This window comes from Gopherus evgoodei, chromosome 6 (assembly GCF_007399415.2).
Source record: "Gopherus evgoodei ecotype Sinaloan lineage chromosome 6, rGopEvg1_v1.p, whole genome shotgun sequence".
In the NCBI taxonomy this organism is placed as follows: Eukaryota; Metazoa; Chordata; order Testudines; family Testudinidae; genus Gopherus; species Gopherus evgoodei.
The window spans coordinates 47,842,982-47,867,274 of record NC_044327.1 but is presented as its reverse complement, the minus strand read 5'-3'; the positions used below and the strand labels follow the sequence as shown (position 1 = coordinate 47,867,274).

General features: G+C 44.5%; 1 protein-coding gene and 1 long non-coding RNA gene across 2 annotated transcripts in view; one reads left to right on the top strand and one right to left on the bottom strand.

The window, feature by feature from the left end:
- FANCC (FA complementation group C) overlaps positions 1-24,293 on the top strand; it is a 169,610-nt gene that overhangs the window by 100,020 nt on the left and 45,297 nt on the right. The window contains exon 9 of the mRNA XM_030566699.1: positions 9,974-10,026. Within this exon, the coding sequence (XP_030422559.1) occupies positions 9,974-10,026 (53 nt within the window). The remainder of the gene's footprint in view (positions 1-9,973; positions 10,027-24,293) is intronic.
- Positions 20,108-23,516, bottom strand: LOC115653408. Its single transcript, XR_004000916.1, has 3 exons — positions 23,035-23,516; positions 22,335-22,474; positions 20,108-20,397 (listed from the first exon to the last, which is right to left on the bottom strand). It is a non-coding gene; the product is annotated as an uncharacterized LOC115653408 (long non-coding RNA).

Genomic DNA, 24,293 nt, shown 5'->3' with positions numbered 1-24,293 from the left:
AATGGGAGCTCTGGGAGAGGTACTCACAGGGGAGAGCAGCGTGCGGAGCCCTTGCCTTCTCTCCCTCAGGGGCCACAGGGACATGATGCCGGCTGCTTCTGGGAACAGTGTGGGGCCAGGGCAGGCAGGGAGCCTGTCTTAGCCCCCTGTGCGCTGCTGCCACCACAGAGCCGCTCCAGGTAAGCAGTGCTGGAGCCCGCACCCCAACCCCCTCTTGCACCCCACACCCTAACCCCCTGCCACACCCTGCACCCAAACCCTCTGCCCTGAGCCCCCTGCCGCACCCCTCCAGCACCCCAACCCACTGCCCTGAGCCCCCTGCCACATCCGTTCTGCACCCTTGTACACCCTGAGCCCCCTTGTACACCCTGAGCCCCTTCCTGCACATCACACCCCCTCCTACAACCTGCAGTCCCTTCCACACCTCTATCCCCTGCCCCAGCCCTACATTCTTGGCCCTGCATGCAATTTCTCTACCCAGATGTGGCCCTCGGGCCAAAAAGTTTAACAACCCCTGAGCTAGAGTATTGGCCCATTTCACCAGAGCGCATGCAGCATCAGCAGCTTTCCCAGTGCAACTACCTATTCTGGACAACTTGGTCATCAGTGCACATGTTAGCTTCTCATTATGCTATAGCTAAGCAGTCCAGGAGCCATGCCACTGACGTGTTGTGCTCCAATCTGTTCCTGTAGACTCCGAGCCCATATCCAGTAGAATGGACATGTGGAATCAGTCAAAGAAACAACTGCCTACCTGTCTCTAATGGTTGTTCTTTGAGATGTGTTGCATGTGTTCATTCCATGACCCTCTCTCCTTCCTCTCTCTATCAAAATCTGTCCAACTAAGAGGAACTGAGATGGATTGGGGTGGCTCTGCCCTCTTATGCATGCACAGAGTGGCATGCAATGGCAGAGGGCACTCAAACTGCCCTAGTGGGTACTGCTGAGGGGAAAAAGATCTTTGACAACTGTGCATGGGGCTCCCACACACACCTACAGGGAAATGGACATGTGCAACACATCTCAAAGAACAGTTACAGAAAGGTAGGTAACTATTTCTTATTCATTGCCTCTGAGATCCTCACTGTATGTGTTGTGTACCATGCTGACAAGCTACATAACTGCTAACATTGACCCTGCTTATGCATCAATCAGGGATCTGAATATTTCAGAATTCAAGATTACAAAAGGTTCTGTGCCTGAATACATTCTCAGCTCTCTTTTCCACCTGTAAAGTGGTCACAGAATTATCTCTCTCCCATAATCTATATAATACAACTGTTTTATCCATCTGTCCATCCCTCTACATTTCTAAAGCCAGCATTCACCATAATATATGGGTGCTATACATAGCTTACAGAAAACGTTGTATCAGTATAGAAAGAAAGTAAAATCTCTGTCTTAATCTTGGGTATATTATTATTTATTTATTTAATATTTATATTACATTCAAACCCAGAGCCCCGCAGCAGGATTGGGACCATATTGTGCTGGGCACATTCTTGTTACACATACTTGAAAATTCAGTTGCTGCCCCCAGAAATTTGCACTCTAAGAAGACAAATGACATTCAGAGACACAAGAGAAGATGATGAGGGCATTCTATGTAAAGGGGTAGTGTTAATGAAGACACAAAAATGAGAATTTGACAAATAGGCAGATAAGCCTTGCTTTGTTGGTAGGAGGCAATGCATTAAGAGACAAGAGTATGCAAGAGGGATATGAAGGTACAGTTGAGAGGATGATGACAGGAAGCTTGATCTTCTTGCAGTGAAGCATGGTAGCAGGAGCTGGTAGTGTGGATGATGTGGTCAGAGCAATGGTCAGTCAGTCTAATAATTCCCTTATAAAATGCTATTTTAAAAGCTATTTAGATTACAGCAAGTAGAAATTTTGGATTTACCAGTGTGATAAATATATCCTGTCTAAAATATATTTAGAACATTTATTTAGAGGTACATGAATGTGTTTTATTTGTTTGACTGATTATGACATTTCCAGGATGTGACCTCTATGTGCCTTATGGTTTACGATAATTACAATACAAAATGGTGAGCCAAAAATTACTGATTGATTTAGACTATTTTTCCTATTTGCAATAAAAACAATACAATATGAAAAAAGCAACCAGAAAAAAATTGGTTATGTGAATAAGCTGCGTCATCTGAGTCATTTATCACAATGAATTATCTCAGCACTGTCATAAGTGTAGGTAAATATCTTAGGGCAGATCTACACTACAGCGCTACATCAGCACAGCTGCACACTGATGCAGCTGCACTACTGTAAGTGCATATGGTGAAGACGCACTATGCTGATGGGAGAGCACTCTCCCATCAGCATAATTACTCCACTTAAGCGAAAAGCGGAAGCTGTGTCAGCAGGAGATCATTTCCTGCTGATGTAGTGCTGGTGTGGACTGTGTGAAACTTACATTGCTCGTGACGGGGTGTTTTTTTCACACCCTTGAGCAATGAAAGTTAGATCAACTTAAGCGGTAGTATAGACCTGCCCTTAGAGAGCTGCAGGTCCCGGATAGAAGACTGCTGTGCTTTAGTATCAAAGAAACTTGATATCCAATGCTGTTGTATTTGGATTCCAACTGTAATTAGAGTGTGATGGTCTAGTAACTTGTATTTTATATGGTGTGTGTGGTTAATTATGTTTACATCTCTTGGAAGAAACTAGAATTAGTATTGAAAATTCTGTAGTTATTAGGAAGTAATAAAAACAAAAGATCAGCATTATACACATTGCATATAGTGAAATAATCTACATTAATATTCTTTGGCATTTCAGGAATTGGGAGGTCTTGCATTTTTGAGGGTTGAAGTGTACATAAGTGTATAGTATATATGTGTTTGTAATATCTATGTGGTGGTGTATTAAACTGAATTCTTAACTTGCAAATTAGAAATTTTTTTTAGATACCTTCCTTTACAGATATATTTCAGGCTTTGTACAATCCTTACTACATGCACATATAGGCAAATCAGGGCCAATAGTAATGTCTGTGCAGATTTTAGTTAGTACTTTGGAAGCAGATGTAGTTGTGATCCTTTGAAAGGTAGGTCAGAAGAAAACCTTAATCCTTGGCTTTAGTTTCTGACCCTTAAAACACATGTTGTTCTTGACACTGTAAGTCATTTTTGTAAGTATGCAGTTCTTCTGGCATCATCAACTTTCCTAAGTCTGGCCCCAAATCAAAACTATTATGCTTTCCAGCTGAAATTCAGGTTGTGGACCCTCAAATGCTATTGTTTTTGATTTGGCACTGCAGAGTGAAGCATGCCGCTTATTAGGTGAGGTGGTGACACACTGTCGTGCTGTGATACAGGATACTAAGGTTTGGCGTTATATCCTGGTTTCTATGCCCCTACATTGCCCTCCTGCTTTGACTGATCCACACAGTTATCTTCTAGCTGGATCCAGAGTCATCTTTCACAGCTAGACATGTCAGTGAAAGAGGCAGAGAACAGGGAGAAAGATGGGGGAGGTGTAAGAGAGAAATTGGGAGAGGCAAGACAATTTGTTTTAAATTGAATTTCCTTGCAAGGTATCCTAGCTAAGTAAAGTTCAACAGATACTATTAATTTCCTTAACAGTATATTTTATAAAAGAATCCGCCCTCAAAAGGATATATCCTTGAATTGAAACACTGGGAATTGTGTGGATTAATTTTACTTGTGCTCTTGGTGAATTCCTCATGCTCTTCATTACAAGAATTCTATAAAAGAAATTAAAAGGTATTCCCTTTTTAATAGCTATTGAAAAGAAAATCGCAGTTTGCTGTCTCCTAGTTAGAAGTCCTTTAAGCATGTGAGTAGATCTTACCTTTTTAAACTCACCAAGTACTTGTGACTAAAAGTCAGCTAAACTTAAAGCTCTTAAAATAGGTTTGTATACATAGAATAAAGATGCATTTGGTACTCACTCATTAAAGTTAAACCAAAAATTCAGGAGTGACATGTTTATCACTAATTAAGCAATATTTTTGTATAGTGCTAGTAAAAAAAATAAAACTTGGAAATACAGACAATCTGGTAAAGTGCAGAAGTGTAATAGTTTCTTAGAGTTATTTAGCCATAGAGCTGCTGGATCCAGTGAATAGGGCATGAGACTGGGAGTCAAGAGGACTCTAGTTCTGTTCCCATTTCTTCCATTCACATGCTATGTGATTTTGGGCAAGTCACTTAACTTCTGTACTTCAGTTTCTTCATCTGTATATACTTTTTGAGGATAATACTTGTTTATGTAAAGCACATTAAGCTGTATTGATTAATAAAACACATAACATATTTGTTACTTATACATACATTAACACACGTATATGAATAAGCACATATGCATGTTCTTTATTTCTCTATGTATTTGTTTGTGTTTATTGTTAATCAGTTTTTTCTTATTCCTATTATCAATCGTGAATCAGAAAAAAAATAGAAAAAGTAGCTGAATTTTACATGATTTGTGTGTGTATGCATGTAGCATCTCCACCATAATGTTGCAACGCAATTTTTTGCATTTAATTTCCTTTTAAAAAGGAAACAAAATAAATGTGCCAGTGTCTTTGATTGTATGAGAAATATACATCTGAATATGTAATCATTAGTTCAGACCTGCAGTTCCAATATCCTTAGTCTGGCTGTGCATTCTGTGTTGAATTGTGCTCTACAGATCATGCAGATTTTAAAATTGTTGGGGAGAGGGTCCAATGGATATGATGCCAGTTCTGCAAAGCTTTTTCTGATGCTGTTTCCCATGTATGAGAGATGGTTTGCCAAGGTAAATTCAAAGGCAACTTGGGATGTGAGATCCCGTGGCATCTTTTGAAAAGATTAGGTGATAACTTTGGCATCCTGAAAATCCCATCATCTTTGAGTTCTGGTCCCTGTGTGTATTCCACTGTGAGTACACATACTCTCCATGTGCCCCAGAGCTGGAGAGTTTTGAAAGCAGTGTCCGTTGGTCTGCACATGTGTCCTGTCTCACCTTGTGTCTCTGACCAAGGAGATAAAGGGCAAGGTGAGCTGACTGCCTCTCTAGTTCCTTCTCACTGCTGTTTGGTCTGTATTGGAAGCCTCAACGTTCCAAAGCGTCAACTTTCACATTTTTTGCAAGACTCCATCTTGGTTGCTTGCAAGCACGGTTTCAAGTTGTGTACTTGCCAAAATAGCAGTCCGAGAGCTCTTCTTTCTGGGCATAAATGCTGAAAAAATCTGTTCCCTCTATTATCACTTCTGCTGCGAGTTTTGTACTAGATTCGGTAGATGGGGCATGAGTTATTCTCATTGCTCTCAACTGACCCAGACAGTTTTGGTTTGCTAACCTCCTACACATGTCCCAGTCTCCTGGCTCAAGGGAACAGCAATATGAGGCATCCCAACCAATGGTTGCTTCATCTTGGAGCCTGGTTTTTGGATGGGCATCATCCTTACAGCAATTGTGTAAAGCTGTACAGAACATCCTTTCTAATAGTGGTAAGGATTCCAGCAGAAAATATTACCTAGCTAAGTGGAAGCATTTCTCTGACTGGACACATCAGACATATTTCTTCAGAAGACACAGATATTCCTTTCATTCTGGATTATATTCTTTCCTTGAAGACAGCAGGTTTGTCCAACAGTTCCTAACAGGCCTACTTAACAGCAATCAGTGCATATCATTTGTCTTCACAGGGCTACTTGATCTTTGCCTACCCTCTGACTAGCAGATTCTGGAAAGGCCTAATCAGAACCTTTCTACCTACTCCTCAATGGGACTTGAACCTTGTTCTCTCAGTACTCACTAAGACTCCTTTTGAACCATTAGCTTCTTGGTCCATGTCCCTCCTGTCCATGAAGGTTGCATTCCTGGTAGCCATCACCTCAGCCAGCAGGGCTGGTGAGTTTGAGGCGTTGATGGCAGATTCTCCTTGCACTATATTCCTTAAGAACAAGGTTTCTTTATGTTTTCACGCTATATTCACCTCCAGAATAGTTTGAGTTTCACCTGAACCAGTCTATCCACTAAGAAGTACTGTGTTCTTCCCAAAGTCTCATGCATCCTTAGAAGAAAGGTCTGTGGTGGGGCATTGACTCATTGGCACAGCTCCTCCTGCTGGTTGTCACGGGAATTAGCTCTTCTAGCCCGGAGCACCCTCTGAAGGCTGGTGTCTCACCTGCTACTGGCCCCTGTGTCCCTCCTGAACCCCAGTGCCCCTCTACGTCAGGGTTCTGCCCCAGCAATAATCCACAATCTGGGTCTCCCCACTCAGGGGAACCCCAACGCTCTATCCCCACCTTGCCTCAGTGGCTACTGCCAGTCATCATCTAGCTCCCGCTCACTGGGGCAAACTGCAGTCTGTAAACCACTCATCATTGGCAAGGGGGTTAGGACCTGCTGCCTTTGCTTATCTCTGGGCTGCCCCTCTGCAACCCCAGTACCTTTGAGCAAGGCCTGCAGCCTGGGGTTTTACCAGTCTGGAGCTCCCCATCTCCCTCTGCACTTCCCCAGCACTGCTCCACCTCAGGTCCCTTCTCAGGTCCCAGGCAGCCAGATCCTTCTCCCTCAGTAAGCTAGAGAGAGAGTGTCTGTCTTAGTCTCTGGCCCTCAGCTCTCCTAGGGCCAGCTGTGGCCTGACTGGGGCATGGCCCCAGCTGTGGCTGCTTTCTGCAATCAGCCTAGCTTTTTCCCTGCCACAGCCCTCTCCCGGGGCTGTTTTAAGCCCGGCAGGGCAGGAGCAGGGTAACCAGCCCACTACAAGGCCCTATTCCCTTGATGTTCGGCGAGCCATAGTCTTTTACCTGCAGAGAATGAAAATATTGAGGAAATCTCCTAAACCAGTGTTTCTCAATGACTGGTCCGTGGACTGGTGCCAGTCCCTGAGATTTCTCTGACACACTTTAGGAAGGCACCAAGCTGGTCCCTGGTATCAAAAAGTGAGAAACACTGCCCTAGACTATTTGTCATCATAGCAGAGAGACTCACGGGTTACGCTATATCCTCCCAAGGAATCTTGAAATGGATCTTGGGCTGTATATTGCTCTGCTGGCAGCTGTTTAATCTTCCCCCTCCTCCTGGGGTAAGAGCTCAAGCAACATCTATGGCATCACTTCAAGATGTGCCTCTTCTTGATATTCGTAAGGCAGCTATGTGGAGCTCAATCCACATGATCTGTGATCATGCATTGTACTCCCTATGTGAGTACTGTTCATCAGTCAACCACATATACATAAGGACCACAACTCAAGAAGAGAAAACTACTTATCTTATAGTAAGTGGAGGTTCTTTGAGATGTGTGGTCTCTATCTGTATTCCACTATCTTTTTCTCCTTTCCCTCTTCTTTGAGTCTTCTCTGATTCACGATGGAGAAGGAACTGGAGAATGATCAGTTTGTCCCGCTCTTTATCTCCTTAGTTGGAGGACGAGATGAGCCAGGGTGCATGTGCAGACCAATGGACACTGCTTTCCAAATTCTCCAGCTCCAGGCAGATGGAGCACATGTACGTCCACAGTGGAATACAGATAAGTTCTTTGAGATGTGTGGTCCCTCCAGTCAGGGAAGGTAAGTAACTTTCTTTGCCAGTAACCAATATTGGCTCATTGTTTCCTTATACTCCCCCATCTGTCTATATCCATCTACTGTCTCATGTCTTATTCTTAGATTGGAAAGCTCCTTGAGGTAGGGACCATCTTTTTGTTCTGTGTTTGTATAGTGCCTAGCACAATGAGGTCTTGGTCCATTACTACGGTTCCTGGGGACCACGATAATACAAATAATAAATAACAATAAGCCATGGGCTCTGGTAATGACTGTGCTATTTCACTGCACCCTGCCAATGAGTTGGATGGAAAAGTTCTGTTCCTTGCACAAAGCACATGTAGTTGGGCTTTGCTCCAAGAATAGGATTTGGTCCTCTTTAAAACCACCTCCAGTATCCAGTGGCAATGTAACCACTATTGATGCCACAAGCAAGTAAATGGCTTATTGCTTATACAGTCACTTTATTACTATAGGCAAAGCACTAGCGACAGCTATAGTCAAGGCCCTGTGAGCTCTGTATCAAATCTGACCTAAATTCTGCAGCAAGGAACCCAAGGCCTATGGAACTCAAGTACAGAAGGCTGGAAATTATGATGTCAATTTCAAATAAATTAAAATATGGATGTTTGTATTGAATGAAATATGAAAACTAATAATACAACCAGTACACTAATCTTTGGGTTACTTAATTAAAAAAATATATTAAAAAATTGTAATTAACTCTAATTATATCTATGGGATAGAATGTGAAAGTATCAAAGTGAAAATTTCATAAAAATGTTGTGGTGCTTTTCCTGAAACTTATGTAGAAATTGGTCTTTCTATAAGCAAGTGTACAAATAATGTTATTTTAAAAGATATACATGCTGTAGCTGAAAAAAAAAAAGATGGTTCAATTTGATTGGTTCCCCTACAAAACTAAAAGGTATCAATATATTTTGTAAAGTACCTTAAAATAACAATATTTTCCTGTAAAAAGTCACATCCACCTAACTCGTCTACCTAGTTTTCTTCCAAGCACTGGATGTTTGGAGACTTCAGCCTTGCAATAAGCTACATGCTGTTTTTCACACATGCCTAAAGAGCCGGCTGTGAATACTCTTGAACACTAGGTGGCATATGTTCTATATGACAACATAACTATAGCTGTCTGACAGAAAAAATGAGTGTTAAAACATGAAAATGAGGTGCCACCTAATATTTCCAGTATGGTAAAGACAGCTGTGAGAAACAAGGAGCTGGCCTTTTCAGAGTTTTCCTTGACAGTTTATACTAATGGCTATTTTATTATTTTTTAAAGGTTTATATGTCTAGTAAACTCTCCATATAAGCTGTTTTAAAAATAAAAAAAAAAATTTTTTTTAAAGGTGCTAGGTGCTTTGCAGCTTGAGCTAGATGTACAGAATTTTAATTAAGACCTTTGCTTCAGGCACTTTGGGTAAGGACCATGACAGTAAATACCCCATGGAAACAGATTATTCCATCCCTGGATCCTGAAGTCTATGAAATGCATTTTTTTTTTAGACACTTTATAAAAAAAAATTGAATTATTCTTCAGGACTTGCTTTCTTACCAAATCTTTAGATGTTTTCCTTAGCAAAAAGTTATGCTTGTCACTCTTTTTTGTTTTATAAAAATTAAAATCTGGGTTTATGCAAGTGTTTATCTTGTTGCCACTGTGATGAGTGTTGTAGAAGAGCCTAAATCTTATAGGTGAAAAATATTGGTTTATTCTGGGGCTTACATTTACTAATAACCATCTCATATAGTAACTACCGTAAAATGTGATGGTCTTATGTGTGCTGTTATATCATGGCACAGAGAGGATGAAAAAACTTAACTAATTTAAAAACATATTTTTGGGCTCTAAGATGCAGTAAATGTTTTAGGTCACATTAGAAATGCCAAGATACATAGAAGGGTTTGGGATTATGAAAAAATGTGTCAGACCAAAGTGTATACCATAGTTGCTGAACCATGGTAGAGAAAAGAAGGCAAATTAATTTCTTGTCATTAGTTTTGTTGATGTAACCAGAATATCAGTTTGCATCCAAAAGGGATAGTATACAGAAAAAACTAAAAAAAAGTTTGCTCATCTGCTCCTTTCTTTTGTCTGCAGGAGTTACATGCATAGCAATCCTTTTTCATCTGTCTGCCACCCTTAACATTTTTTAGTGAAACTTGTCATACACAGTTTTAGATCACAGATGTATACATTTATGAACTGTCTAGTCTGCCTAGTGTAATTGTTAGTCTCACGTCTTCCTTGTTGTTTTTAAGGAGTCTAATCCTGGGATGCTGAGCCCTTTACAGGGTTTAGTCCAAGATAGTTTAGTAACTGCAGCATAGTAGTGTCCACTGGCAATGCTGTACATTGTACAATGAAAGCTAATTGTGTAAGAGTTGCATCTTAATTAGTGTCTAATTTTCTTCAATTTTTCTTTTGATAGCCACAAGCAGCATGCTACCCTCCCATCTTCAGAATTGTTGATGAAATTTTCAAGTAAGTTTTGGTAACTTTTACAGTGAGGATTTTAAATTTTCTATTTTTAGACTGAATGTTGATATAAGGGGTATATTGGTTATAAACAGAGGACTGTGAGTTCAGAATTCTGGGGCCTAACTGTGACACTGTTTAAATATGTGATCTCTGATCAACTCTGAACCTTAGTTTACTGTTTTGTAAAATGAGTATAATATCTACGTCATGTAGTATTGTGAAACCTAATGAATGTGGAGCACCTTGAGAGCCTCATATAAAAGGCATTATGGCCTAGATCCACACAGGTGACTCAGGCATTGCTGTTCCTAATGTTTAGGTACCTAGAATATCACTGGAACAACAATGGGATCCACAAGCCACGGCACTAGGCAGAGAGCTGCCTAAGTAGTCAATGGGAGATGCTGATGGAAAGGGGTGTATCCTACACCCTGCCCCTCTCACAGAGTCAGGGACCTAAACCCAGGCTTCTATCTTTGCTTGCACTCCAGAGCCAGGAACCCCTCTCCTAGAATCAGGTAGCTTAGGTGGCTAATCTGTTTTTTGCACGAATGAGTTAGGTGCCAGCCTCACTCCACTCAAAATGGTGCAGGGAAGAGAAGAAGGTGGTAGTGGTGCAGTTCAGTCAGCAGTTATAGCACTCATCCATGATGCTGGAGACTCAGGTTCGATTTTCCCCCTGCCTGATTCTGAGAGTGGATTTGAACAGCCATCTCTCATAGAATCATAGAATATCAGGGTTGGAAGGGACCTCAGGAGGTCATCTAGTCCAACCCCCTGCTCAAAGCAGGACCAATTCCCAACTAAATCATCCCAGCCAGGGCTTTGTCAAGCCTGACCTTAAACACCTCTGAGGAAGGAGATTCCACCACCTCCCTAGGTAACCCATTCCAGTGCTTCACCACTCTCCTAGTGAAAAAGTTTTTCCTGAGAGTGCCCAAACTACTGGGCTAACGGATATTCTGACATGGGTCTCCTTCAGTCTCCTGCTGAAGCTGTTCCACTGTGTATAAACAGAGGCATTTTGTCAAAGAGAGAAAGTGAGAGAATGACTCTCTAGCCTGGTGGTTGGGGCACCCACCTGGGAGGTAGGAGACCCAGGGTCCAGTCTCTCTGCTCTCCTCAGAGTTGGGAGACTCCTGTTCAGCTCCTTCCTCAGAACCAGGCAGAAGCGGGAATTGAACCAGGGTCTCCCACATCCAGGGGTGAAAGTAACTTAAAGGACGTACTGGTACTCTGGAGTCCTGAACAGGGGAAATGGTCTTAACCAGAAGAGACAGGGCCTTTGTATTCCCCAGGCACTTTAAATCAAGATTTAAAGGCCCCAGGGCTCTGGCTGTGGCTGGGAGCCCTGGGGCCTTTAAATCACTACTGGAGCTCCCAGCTGCAGAGGTGGCTGGGAGCTCCGGGCTCAGGGGCGATTTAAAGATTCCTGGGCTCCCGTCACTACCACAGGGGTGCCCCAGGCCCTTTAAATTCCCGCCCAAGCCGTGGCGCCACTACCCCGAGGCTCCAGCGGGGCTTGGGAGGTGCTTTAAAGGGCCCCGGGTTTCGCTGCTGCGGGGAGCCCCCAGCCCTTTAAAGCGCTGCCCGAGTCCCTCTCCTGGAGCCCTGGGGCAGCAGCGGCAGGGCTCGGGCAGGGATTTAAAGGCCCAGGGCTCCCTGCAGCGGCCCGGGCCCTTTAAATCACCACCGGAGCCCTGCCGCTGCTGCCCCAGGGCTCTTACAGTGGGGCTCAGCAGGCTATTTAAAGGGCCCGGAGCTCCGGCTAGCCCTGGGCCCTTTCAGTCACCAGCTGGTCTGGTCTGGCGTACTGGCTCTTGCCAGTTCGCCGTACCAACTTACTTTCACCTCTGCCCACATGCTTGGTGAGTGGTCTAACAACTGTTATAAGGTGGGCAGTGGCGGCACCCCGACCACTACCTGCTGCCGCCACTTTTTGAATGGGGCACGATCCGGTTAGGCATGCTCTGAGTACAGCTAGAGGAGAGGGTTCTGGAAGAGAGACAGGCATTTTTCCATCTGTCTTTCCCTGATTTGTGGTTCTCACTGGGGCACAGATGATAATTAGGTGTCCAGATGTCTAGAATAAGGCAGCAGTGCACTTGTCCAGAAACACAAATTTAGGAGCCTTGGGGATGTCTATAATGGAAATTTAGGTGCTGATTGAGCTTAGGCTCTGTAGACCTGCAGACTCACCCCAGTGGCATCTCCTGCTGGTTGTCCTCGGGAATTAGCTCTTTTTCCAGCCAGGAGCGCCCTCTGCAGGCCGGTGATCCTCCTGTCCTCTTGGCTCCCATGTCCCCCCCTGGACCCCAATGCCTTTTTAACTTGGGTGCTGCCCCTTGGCAGTACCCCACCAATCTGGGTCTCCCCTCCCTGGGGAACCCCCAGCCCACTATCCTCACTTTGCTTCAGTTTTGGCTACTGCCCAGTCTCCATCTAGCCCCTGTTCACTGAGGCAGACTGCAGTATTAGCCACTCATCATAGGCAATGGGGTTTGGTTTTGGACCTGCTGCCTTTGCCTACCTCTGGGCTGCCCTCTGCAACCCGCGGTACCTGTTGCCTTATGCTAGGCCACAGACTGGGGCTTTCCAGGCTGGAGCTCCCTAGTTCCTCTGCCCTTCCCCAGCCCTGCTCCACTCAGGTACCCTGCCTTTAGTTCCCTGCAGCCAGACCCTTCTTCCTCTATAGACAGAGAGAGACTGTGGGCTCCTGGCTTCCCTGGCCTTTTTATACAGGCCAGCTGTGGCCTGATTAGGGTGTGGCCCAGCTGTGGCGGCTTCCCCAATCAACCCAGCTTTTAGTGCTGCAGTGTTGGGTGGCAGCCATGTGGGCTTTTTGTGGATCGCAATGATGCCTTAAATTGGGATTTAGGTGCATAAATCTGTGCTTTAGGCATCTAAGTCCCTTTGTGGATCTGGGCCCAAGAACTATTGATGAACAACTGACCAGATTATACTTTGGCCCTCAAAACTGAATTTGTTTTATATGTCAATAAAAACTTGTGGTTGAAATACAGTATATTAAAAATGTAAATACTCAATAATTATTGTACTGTTGGCAGTGTAAAGACTTGAGGATTAACTAAAATATTTGCACCTGTTGATAAGACATCACACAAGTCTGCTGGCTATCTTCAACTGTGACACTGAATCTGATCTTTATATTAGTAAGATAAGGAATGTGAGTTTTTCAGTGTATTAAAAATAACCTGAAGCATTATACACAATTCGCCACATGGGGGCTTCCAATTCTTTGTAGTGGGTTTTCAATGTTTTCTTTTTTCCTTTACTCGACTATCACTTGCACTCATTTATTTATATCATTCTTTAAAAAAGGCAAATAGCCTGTTTCACACTGATGAAGTAGCAGGTTTAATAACATGATGGTATATTTAGTGTAGACCAGACATTTATGAGCCTCCGCTCATCAAATGTTCTCCTTCATAAAGAAAAGCAGCTTTTAGGGATATATCTGTTTCCTGGGAATTGCATTAGATTGGATTTACAGCTCAGATGTGAGGTGTTTGCTTGCATAGGATTTGCTTTTTTCAATTACAGAATCTTAAAGTTGACCTGTCCTCAGGAAGGGTGAAAATTTCTTTCACAATTATTTAAATATTGAGGGATCTCCTTGGTGGTAGTTATAGAACATCTTTGATTGGTGAGTTCCCTGATTGAGATGCTATTTCATATACATTTGGGAATTGCTTAGTTTTCAGAGGTTTGATGTCTCAGAATGATAGTAAATTATAATCAGGGACCTGTGGGTTCTGTGGTGTATATACTGGACCTAAATTCTGCAACAAGGGTCCTGGTTTCTGTGGCATAAAACTTCGCAGCAAATTTAAATTCCTTTTTACAGCATGCAATAGATGGGGGGTGGGGAATAGGAAACCCTTAAAGAAAGTTTAAATATACATTCCCTTCTGATTTTGGTTGTGAATATGCTGCAAAACCAGTGGGATTGTCTAGAATTTATTTTGAACTGTGGAACTCCTTGCCAGAAGATGTCAAGACTATAACAGAGTTCAAAAAAGAACTAGATAAATTCATGGAGGATAGGTCCATCATTAGCCAGGATGGGCAAGGATGGTGTCCCTAGTCTCTGTTTGCCAGAAGCTAGGAATGCACAGCAGGAGATAGATCGCTTGATAATTACCTGTTCTGTTCATTCCCTCTGAGGCACCTGGCATCAACCACTGTCAGAAGACAGGATACTGGGCTAGATGGACCTTTGGTTTCACCCAGTATGGTCATTCTTCTGTTCCTTCTTGTGCTGTTGTATACAGTTAGGGAAATCCTGGACCATTTGTCAAGGCCAAACATACAAGGTTGGTACAGGGACCTTTGTAGGAAATGAGGGAAGGAATTGTCTGTCCTAGACCACACTGGATATGTCTACACTGCAATTAAAAATCTGCAGCTGGCCTGTGCCAACTGACTTAGGATTGGGCTTGCAGGGCTGCTTAATTGTAGATGCTCAGGCTTGGGTTGCGAGCTGGGAGGGTCCCAGAGCCTGGGCTGCAGCCCAAGCCTGAATGTTTACATCACAATTAAATGGACCCGTGAGCTCAGTCAGCTGGCCCATGCCAGCTAGTTGCTGTGTAGTCATATCTTTAGTGGCAATGGAGCTATCCTCCATCTACTAGCACAGTCAGAGAGTTACAGTAGCCCTTGCTGATACTGTAGCCCAGTTTGTGACTGAGGCAGGAAAGACCACTGGATCCCTGAACTTACAGATCTACCAGTCCCTCTCCCCAAATCATTTTGTATACATGAAACAAGGGCAGATCTGCACAAATTCCATAGTGTACCATATGGGATCCTCTGTGACCATGCTATGGGGAGTCAGAATGTATGACATTTATTGATTTGTTGTGATGTATAAAGCAGTATTTAAAACAATCGGGTTGTAAGAGTGAAGGAATATCCCTGTCATGCAGATTTTCTTTGGCAAAGTGGAAAGCACAGACATTAGAAATGGAAATTTAGTCACTCTCCCTAACAAAGCAGGACTGTGCCCTACAGTATATTTTCTAAAATATTGCTCCATCTGATTTTAGAAGTCCACCACTTCACTTGGGATGCTATTAGATAGCCTGATAGGCCCTATTGTAAGGAAATTTTTCATGTTGTTTGGCATCGGCGTCCCTATTTTTTTAGTTTCATTTGATTATGTCTAATTAATAATCCCTGTGCATCACACTAAATAGTTCCTATCTGTTTTTGGCATCAGACCTTTCAGTTCTTCTTAGACTTCTTGCATATGTTCATCATGCTGTAGGTGTGTGTCCGTCTCATGCACTGGTGCGAGAAAGTTTTCCCTAATGGTACCTGTGGGGTGGCCCTGTCCATTCCTGACTCCTCATGTTCTTCATGGAGGTATAAAGAGGGAAGCCCTGCCCTTCCTTCAGTTCCTTTTTACCATCAGTTGGAACATTTTGTGTTCACAGTCTTGTTCCTTGGGAATAAAGTTGTGCATACTTAGTTTAGTTATTTGCCTATAGGACTGATTTTCATCCTTGGGATGTTTTTTCTGTCTTATTTTCATTTTATCTGAGTTTTTTCCCTTTTCTTTGTTTTGGATCTGGCAGGCCGCCAGACCTTGCCAGTACAATGGGAACCTACGCTAAGGTCTCCAGAATTTAAGCCTTCCTCAGCGATGACAACAGACCACTTGTAGCTGATTATGGCGAGGCAACCAGCTCTGTCGGTTTCAACGTAGCTCTAGGCCTATGTGGATGTGAGAGACCTTTTATGCCTGTTGGTACTGCTATCGCTGTTGATTTATGCCTGTTGGTACTGCTATCAACACTGTTACAGTACTGTGCTCATCGGCTCCAGTACAGTCTGCTGCAGCCCCATTGGCTTTAGATCTAGTCCCACACACTTAATTGACATCCAGACATCTGGTACCAGTTCCACCTTGATGTTCAGTAGTGATAGCTTGAAAGCCTTCTGTGCTGCCTCTGGTACTGCATTCCCAGCATATTTAACAGTCCTTTACCATACCGCACTGCCTGGCTACTCTGGTTAGTCCTCAGAATCTAAAGTGGGTTCATGAGTTTCACACTTAAGGGCTTCCTCTAGGTCTCATTCTTGTTCCCACAGAAGGCATTATGAGAAAAGCAGAGCTAAGGATTAGGAGGCCTGGCTGACCAACCTCCTCAGAGGCCTTACTGGATGCTGTTGTAGCACTGAAGTAATCATCTCCACAATTGCTTTCTATCCTCCCTTTCACTTCCTCCTCTGTCCCTTGTCATGGACCCTTCTCATGAGTCTGTGCTGAGACAAGAAGTGCAGACTCTATGTTCTTTGGGTGTTATAGAAAAAGTTCCTCCACTTCATTAAGGCAGGAAGGAGGTTTTATTCCCTATACTTGTTTTCTCCTCAGAGGAATGCAGGCTTGTCTGAGGGCAGCCTGTTGCCCTCAGATTCACCATGTGGACAAAGTGGTAGGTGTTGTCATCTCTGAGCTGGTGGATGAGCCAAGACAATGTGTGTCAGGGAGTTCCATTGTCTCCACCTCTCCCTTCCATTACTTTTGTAATTTATGCTTCAGTTTATGGTGGAGAGTGCCTTTGGGTGATCTTCAGACTCAAGGGTTGTGGTCTACTCATGAGGCCTAGTTACACATAAACGTTCTAGAGATGCGTGGAGTTTTCTGTGCATGTTAACAGTTACTGTTTCACTTGTAAAGCAAGACTGTCCAGGTGACACCACCACAGCATTTTTTTTATCTGAACAAACAATACAGTGCCAGATCATACAGCATGTGCCAAGAGGCAATCAAGCTCTGGAATTTATGCGTACAGAGCTTGGTCATCCTTAGGGCGTCTCACCTGCTGGGTGTTTAAAATGGCCTGGTAGATTGCTTGAACAGATCCGTCAATGTGGACAACGAATGGTCTCTCAATGTAACCATCCGAGCTGTGGTATATCACATGAGGTTTCCAAAGGTGGATCTGTTTCTGACTTGGCAAAACAGGAAGTATCTTAAGTTCTGTTACAGGGCAAGTCACGGCCCCGGGTCAGTTTTGGGCACTTTCCTGTTCTGTGGTACTCACAATACCCCTGATTTCCAATGTCATTTTCTCAGGCTGAAATGAGATTGAAGCAGAATAATCCTTATAGCTACAGCCTGGCTGAGGCAGCCACAGTATTCTGATTTATACAGTCTATCTACTTGGGGACCCTTACTCATGCCACTAACCACAAATCTCCTAATTCAGAATAATGGGTGAGTGCTACACCCGTATCCTCCGGTGCTGCATATGACAGCATGGTTCATCGGTGATTAAATACACAGAGGTTCACTGTTCAATAGCAGTCCAGAATGTTCTCCTTAATAGTAGAAAATCTTCCACAAGAGTGGCTTACCTTAGTAACTGGAAGTGCTTCTTCATAGGGGCCTCACATGATGTGTCACTGACACAAACTTTGATTCAAACAATTCTGGACTTGTTCTTACATCTTAAGGAGTCAGGTCAAGCCCTCAGCTCCATTAGAGTACATCTGGCTGCTATCTCAGCGTATCACTCGTGAATCAATGGTAGAACTGTTTTTACTAATCCTATCATGACTAGATAGTTTGTTCCCACTGATTTGGGGTCCATTGCCAACTTGGGATTTAAATTTAGTGTTGTCTACTCTTATGGGACCTCCATTTCACCCTTTAGCTTCTTGCTCACTTCTGCACCTCTCAATCTAGGTGGCTTTCATAGTGCCTGTCACCTCCTTTAGGAGAGTGGGAGAGTTATGTGCATCATTTTATACAAAGACAGGGTCCAACGTAGTCCTCACTCTAAGTTTCTATGTGAGACTGATTTTCACCTGAATTAGTCAATATACTTACCTGTTTCCTTCCAAATGTCACAAAGATGAATGAAGGCTGCGCACTCTGGATTAACATAAGGCTTTAGCTTTTTACCTGGTCGAGAAAATGCTTTTCAGTTCTCAGCTATTTGTTTCCTATGTGGAACAAATGAGAGGTCAACCTGTTACAGCACAGCGACTGTCAAAATGGATTACCAGCTGTAACACAATATGGTGTCCTGTGAGTGCTCCACTTTAGGTGTCTTTGCGCCCTGCACCTCTAATCAGAGATTTATAGTAGCAGTGCCCCTGTTGGCCGCACACATGCGGCAGCCATCTCACATCGCTCCAAGTAGTTACCCCACGTGCGCAGCCAACCATCCCCCAGTTCCTTCTCTACCACCTTTGGCTTTGGTCAGAACGACAGCAGCGCTCTCATGGCTTTAGCTATTTCTGTTATTTCAGTTCTTTCCCAGCTAGAATCTCTCTCCCTTAATTTCTCCTTTAATTTTCTTTTACCATATTAAAAAAAATTTGTTTTCCTACTCCTTCCCTTTCCCCTGCCTCAGTCAGGTAACTCCCAATGACAGAAGAGGCATAAGAACGGGATTATTCCCACTCTTTCTTTCCACATAGGCTCTCAGAAATGCCTGGTTCTCCAGGCTTCAGCACTGCCTCCCTTGCAGACTGTCTGTATCGGTCTCTGATGGCTATGCACAGTGTGTCCATTGCCCGGGGGAGACACACACATATCAAAAGTGTCCCCACTGCAAAAAACTGACCGCTAGGACAAGGAATGCTAGGGATCTCCAGTTGAAACTCCTGGTGATGGAGAAATCCCTCAGATCAGCCTCCAACCGGAGTCCAGGATACTTCCTGGCCAACGGTCATCAACAGCAGCCTCAGACATGGGATCCTCCTCTAAAATGGCTACTAAGGACTCTGTCCCTGAAAAAGCCACAAAAAAGAGGTCTCTTCACCGTAACAAGATTTGCCTCAGAACAAGAGATCTCCGACCGCAAAGTCTGCCCCAGTACCAGTGGCACTGAGAGCACTGGGCTGTGAGGAGCTAAAGACCCGGTGTGGTCTAGCTCTCACGGAGGTGCATGTAGCTCCTAGCTCGGCACCAGTGGAGCCGAAGAAAACACAGACAATGGTGCCACCTGCTGCACTGATACAATGCAGCAAGTCTGTGGCACCAGCAGCCCTCCTTCTCAGTTCCAGCCAGAGGCCATCTCTGTCCTCGGTACTGTGCCGCCCTGTACCACAACAATTTATCAGACAGGCAGACCTCCTGATTACTTCAACTGCGGGGATTCCGCTTTTTGGCACCAACGGCACCCCAGCCAGACTGAGACCAAGCTTGGCTACTACCCTTGCAGGCTCAGTCCCTCCTTTTCCCAGCGAGGAGGAGGAGGAAATAGACACAGGGATGTACACCCTTGCCATTCCTCACCCAAACCTGGACCTTCACGGCACCAAACATCTCTGGATGGAAGAGGCTGGCAGGCTTCCACAATGGGTGCCACCCTCCATGGCTCTCCCATCGAACTGGACATACTGGGACCCATGGCCATTATACATCAGGCCCTCCAACCTACCCAGTCTAGAACAAAGCAGTCACCTTCACCACATGCCCAAGCTCCCTCAGAAATGCTTGAGGAGGAAGTAGAAGAACCTGAGAATGCGCCTGAGGACTATACCTTCCCACCTACCCATATCTCTTCTTCATCACCAGACGAAACAATAATGCCACCCCATCCCTCACATCTAGAGATGACTTTAAATCCTTTCAAGATCTATTTAAATAGGTAGCTGACTTGCTTGCTTGAGGAGCTACCAGAGACACAGCGTAAACTGACAGATATACTCCAGGCTTCTCCATCAGACAAGGTTGCACTACCCATTAATGCAGCCATTATGGACTGGAAAAAAAATTGTCTGGCAGATACCAGCCACAGCTCCACCTTCTTGTAAGAGATCCAGCAAGAAGTAGTGTGTACCGGCTAAAGGGGCTGAGCTTTTGTTCATCCACCCTGCCCCAAACTCATTGGTGGTAGAATCAGTTAATCAAAGGGGCAAGCAACCTCAGTCAAGAAGCATCCCTTACGATAAATACTAGAAAAGACTAGACCTTTTTGGAAGGAAAGCCTACTCATCAGCTGCCATCCAATTCCGCACAGTCAACTACTCGGCCTTATTAGCCAAATACACGCACAACATGTTTTCTCAGATGGAAACCTTTATTGAACATCTTCCAGAGGACAAAAAGGAATAATACAAGGCCAACATTGCAGAAGGTTCCCTCATTGCCAGAACGGCCCTGCAGGCTTCTCTTGATTCTGCTGACATGGTGGCATAATCCGTTGCTATATTCGTAATCATGTGTAGGGCTTCCTGCCTCCATCTTTCCGGGTTTTCCAGGGAATTTCAAGCAACCATAGAGGACCTTACCTTTTGAAGGCCAAATTTTTTTTCCAGCAAGCACAGACATCTCCTTGCATACCTTGAAGGAGTCCTGGGCAACATTAAAGACACTTGGAATCTGAGTCCCTGAAAACAAAAAGAAACAAGGCAGATCCTATAATCAGTGATTCCGGACTGTCCCATACACCCAGCCTCAAAGACACTACAACCAGTGCCACAAACAGAGGCAGATGAGACCCTGACAACCACAAGATCAGTTGTCAGCGTCTCAACCATCCACTTTGAGGCAAATATTTTGAAGTGTTGGTCGAGGACACGAGAACTCCACATTCTCCAATCCTAGAGTTACATCCAATCTCCAGCCCATTTGGAGACCGCCTGTCACCATTCTATCCAGTATGGAAGACCATCACCAAGGACAAATGGGTTCTGGAAATTATTCAGAAGGGCTACTCCATCCCTTTTATCTCTATTCCACCTACCCAGCTCCCTTCCTCATCTCTCTTTGGGGACCCCTCTCACATGCACATGCTAGAGCAGGAAGTAAACCATCTCCTACAATTAGGTGCCATGGGACCCGTGCCAGTTCAACAAGGGGCAGAGGATTTTATTCACATTACTTTCTCACTCAGAAGAAAACAGGTGGGTGGAGGCCCATTCTCCACTTGTGAAAACTAAACAAGTTTGTGAGAAGACAACTTTTCAAGATGGTGACTCTAGCAACTATAATTCCAGCATTGGAGAAAGGAGATTGGCTCTCGACCCTCGACCTACAGGATGCTTACTTCCATGTTACCATTCACCCAGCACACAGCGGTTCCTGTGATTCACTCTAGGGAACCTGCATTACCAGTACAGAGTGCTGTCCACTGCCCCAGGAGTGTTTGCCAAGGTTCTTGCTGTCACAGCAGCAAACCTTCGCAGACGGCGTGATCATATTTCCCTACCTAGGCAACTGCCTTCTAAAAGCACCCACGCACCAGGCAGCAATCGACGCCACTCACACCACTATACCCTATTTATGAACCTAAGGTTACAAATCAGCCTCCAAAAATACACTCTGACAGTCATCCAACAGTTGGACTTTATAGGAACACACCTTGACTGCCTCACAGCAACAGCACGACTACCCCAACAATGATTTCTTACTTTAACAAAGTTAATTACAACGGTAATAGACAGCCCACAAAAGTATGCCAGAACGTGCCTACAACTCCTCGGACACATGGTGGCTATGACGTTTGTCATGAAACATGCCAGGCTCCACATGAAATGCCTGCAGGCCTGGCTCTACAATGTCTATATTCTACCCAGGCAGATGTCTTACAGTGCCCAGCAGGGTAAAAGACTCACTCACATGGTGGACACAACCTACGAACATTTGCTCAGGTGTCCCCTTCCAACAAAAACCTCCAACTGTAACAATCACCACAGATGCCTCTCTGATGGGATGGGGGGCACACTTGGATGAAAATACCATCCAAGGTCGCTGGTCCCCAGCAGAGTCCAATCTCCACATAAATCTGTTGGAGGTAAGCCTGCCAGCACTTTCTCCCTCTGATCCGCAACTGAACTGTCCAGATTCTTACGGACAACCTGGCGACTATGTTTTATGTAAATCACCAAGGAGAGGCCCGATCTCATTCCCTCTGTGCAGAAGCAATCTGCTTCCTGTGGTACATTTCAAACAACATACACGTCATAGCATCTTACTTGCCCGGACTCCAGAATGCAACAGCAGACCACCTAAGCAGGAACTTTTCACAAACCCATGAATGGGAGATAGATCCTGGAATACTAAAAACTATATTCGGACAATGGGGATTCCCCTTGATAGATCTCTTCACAATGGCACACAATGCCAAGTGCCTGCAATACTGCTCTCAGGCCAGACTGGGGCACAACTCTCTGGGAGATGCCTTCCTTATGAAATGGGAAGCCCCACTACTGTATGCCTTCCCTCCAATCTGTCTATTGAGCCATGTCCTCCACAAGATCAAGCAAGACAAATCAAGGGTCGTCGTCATTGCAACAACATGGCCCAGACAAACATGGTTCCATACCTGAAACAGATGGCGGTGACACCATCACGAACCCTTGTGCTTCATCTGCTGATGCAGGACACCTTCAGCACCCCAACATTTCAGTACTCCGTCTCGAGGCCTGGCCAATCCATGGATGATGGAACTTGAGACACACTGTTCTAAGGAAGTACAAGATATACTACTGAACCGTCAGCAGCTGACCACATGAAAGACAGACACGCACAAGTGGAAGTGATTCTATACTTGGTGCCAGGAGAAGCAGATTATTCCACCGTCAGCCTCACTACCCCTAATCCTTGATGACATATTGACACTAAAATAACTGAGCCTATCTACTAGCTCACTCAGAGTGCATCTAGCAGCCATCAGCTCCTTCCACTCTAAGGTGCTCTTTGTTTACCTGCTGACTAAACACTTCATCAAGGGTATAGAGAATACTTATCCCACACTAAAGGACTCCACCCCCATGTGAGATCTCAGTCTTGTTCTCCGTGCCCTCATAGGCAAACCCTTTGAACCACTAGCGACCTGTTTGTTGCACCTATCCATGAAGATTGCCTTCCTAGTTGCTATCACATCAGCAAGAAGGGTGGGAGAGCAGGGTGCCCTAATGGCACACCCACCATACCACATTCCTCAAAGCCAATCTTACGACCACATCCTAAATTCATATCCAAGGTCACCTCCCCCTTCCATCGCAACCAGCCCATTTACTTACCTGTATTTTTCCCCAAAACTCATTCTGATAACAGGAAGGCCTCCCTTCACACTCTGGACATTCTCAGAATGCTAGCATTCTATGTAGAAAGAACAAAAACATTTAGAAAATCATCCAGACTATTCGTATCTACAACAGAACGTTTCCAGGGCCAAACCATCTCCAAGCAGAGACTACCTAAATGGATATCTGTATGTATCAAGTTATGTTGCCCAAACTATAATCTGCAAGCTTCCTCTGGACTTTGTGCACACTCCACCAGAGCGCTATCCATGTCTGTGATCTTTCTCAATAATGTACCCATCACAGACATTTGTAAAGCAGCTACCTGGGCATCAACCCATACCTTTACCAAACACTATTCATTAGAACAACAATCAGCTGCAGATGCTCAGTTTGGACTCCTGGTGCTCTCCACTGCACATAAATCAACTCCAAAGTCCCTCTCCTCCACTGAGGGTCACTGTTGTACAGTCACCTAAAGTGGAGCATCCACAGGGACACTCCTAGAAGAAGAAGAGAAGGTTACTCACCTTGATCTTTGAGATGGTTGTCCCTGTGGGTGCTCCACTACCTCCCCCCCACTTCGGAGTTTCACATCAATCCTCTGGGGTAGAGAAGGAACTGGGGGACTGTTGGCTGTGCATGTGGGGTAACTGCTTGGAGTGGCGCAAGACGGCTGCCGTGTATGTGGCCAACCGGGGCACTGCTACTACAAAGCTCCAACTAGAAGTGCGGGGTGCCAAGACACCTAAAGCAGAACACCCACAGGGACAACCATCTTGAAGAACTTCAGTTACTGCACAAGGTGAGTAACCTTCTCTTACACTGTCAAGGGCACAACTCTGCTTAGAAACTGACAATGTGCTTCACCACGGTGCATCTGGCTTCTGCAGCATTGGTGAGAGATTTCCCTATTTTGGACATTCACAGGGGAGTAACATAGTCTTCTGTCCATACTTTCACTAGACACTATGCATTCACTGCGTCATCAAAGAAAGATGCAAATATGGGAAAAGCAATCCTACTGTCCCACTTCTGATGAAACTCCAACCCCCACTACCTTTAGAACAGTTTGAGAGTCACCTACAGTATAATAGGAATATGCAAGCACTTGAAGAATTAAAAATGGTTATCATAACTATAGTTCTTGGAGATATGTTTCATATTTTTGTCACATAACCCACCCTTCTTCCCCAATGCATCAAAATCTACCATTGCCATTCCATTGCAAAGGAAATGAAGGATAGGTGGGGTGG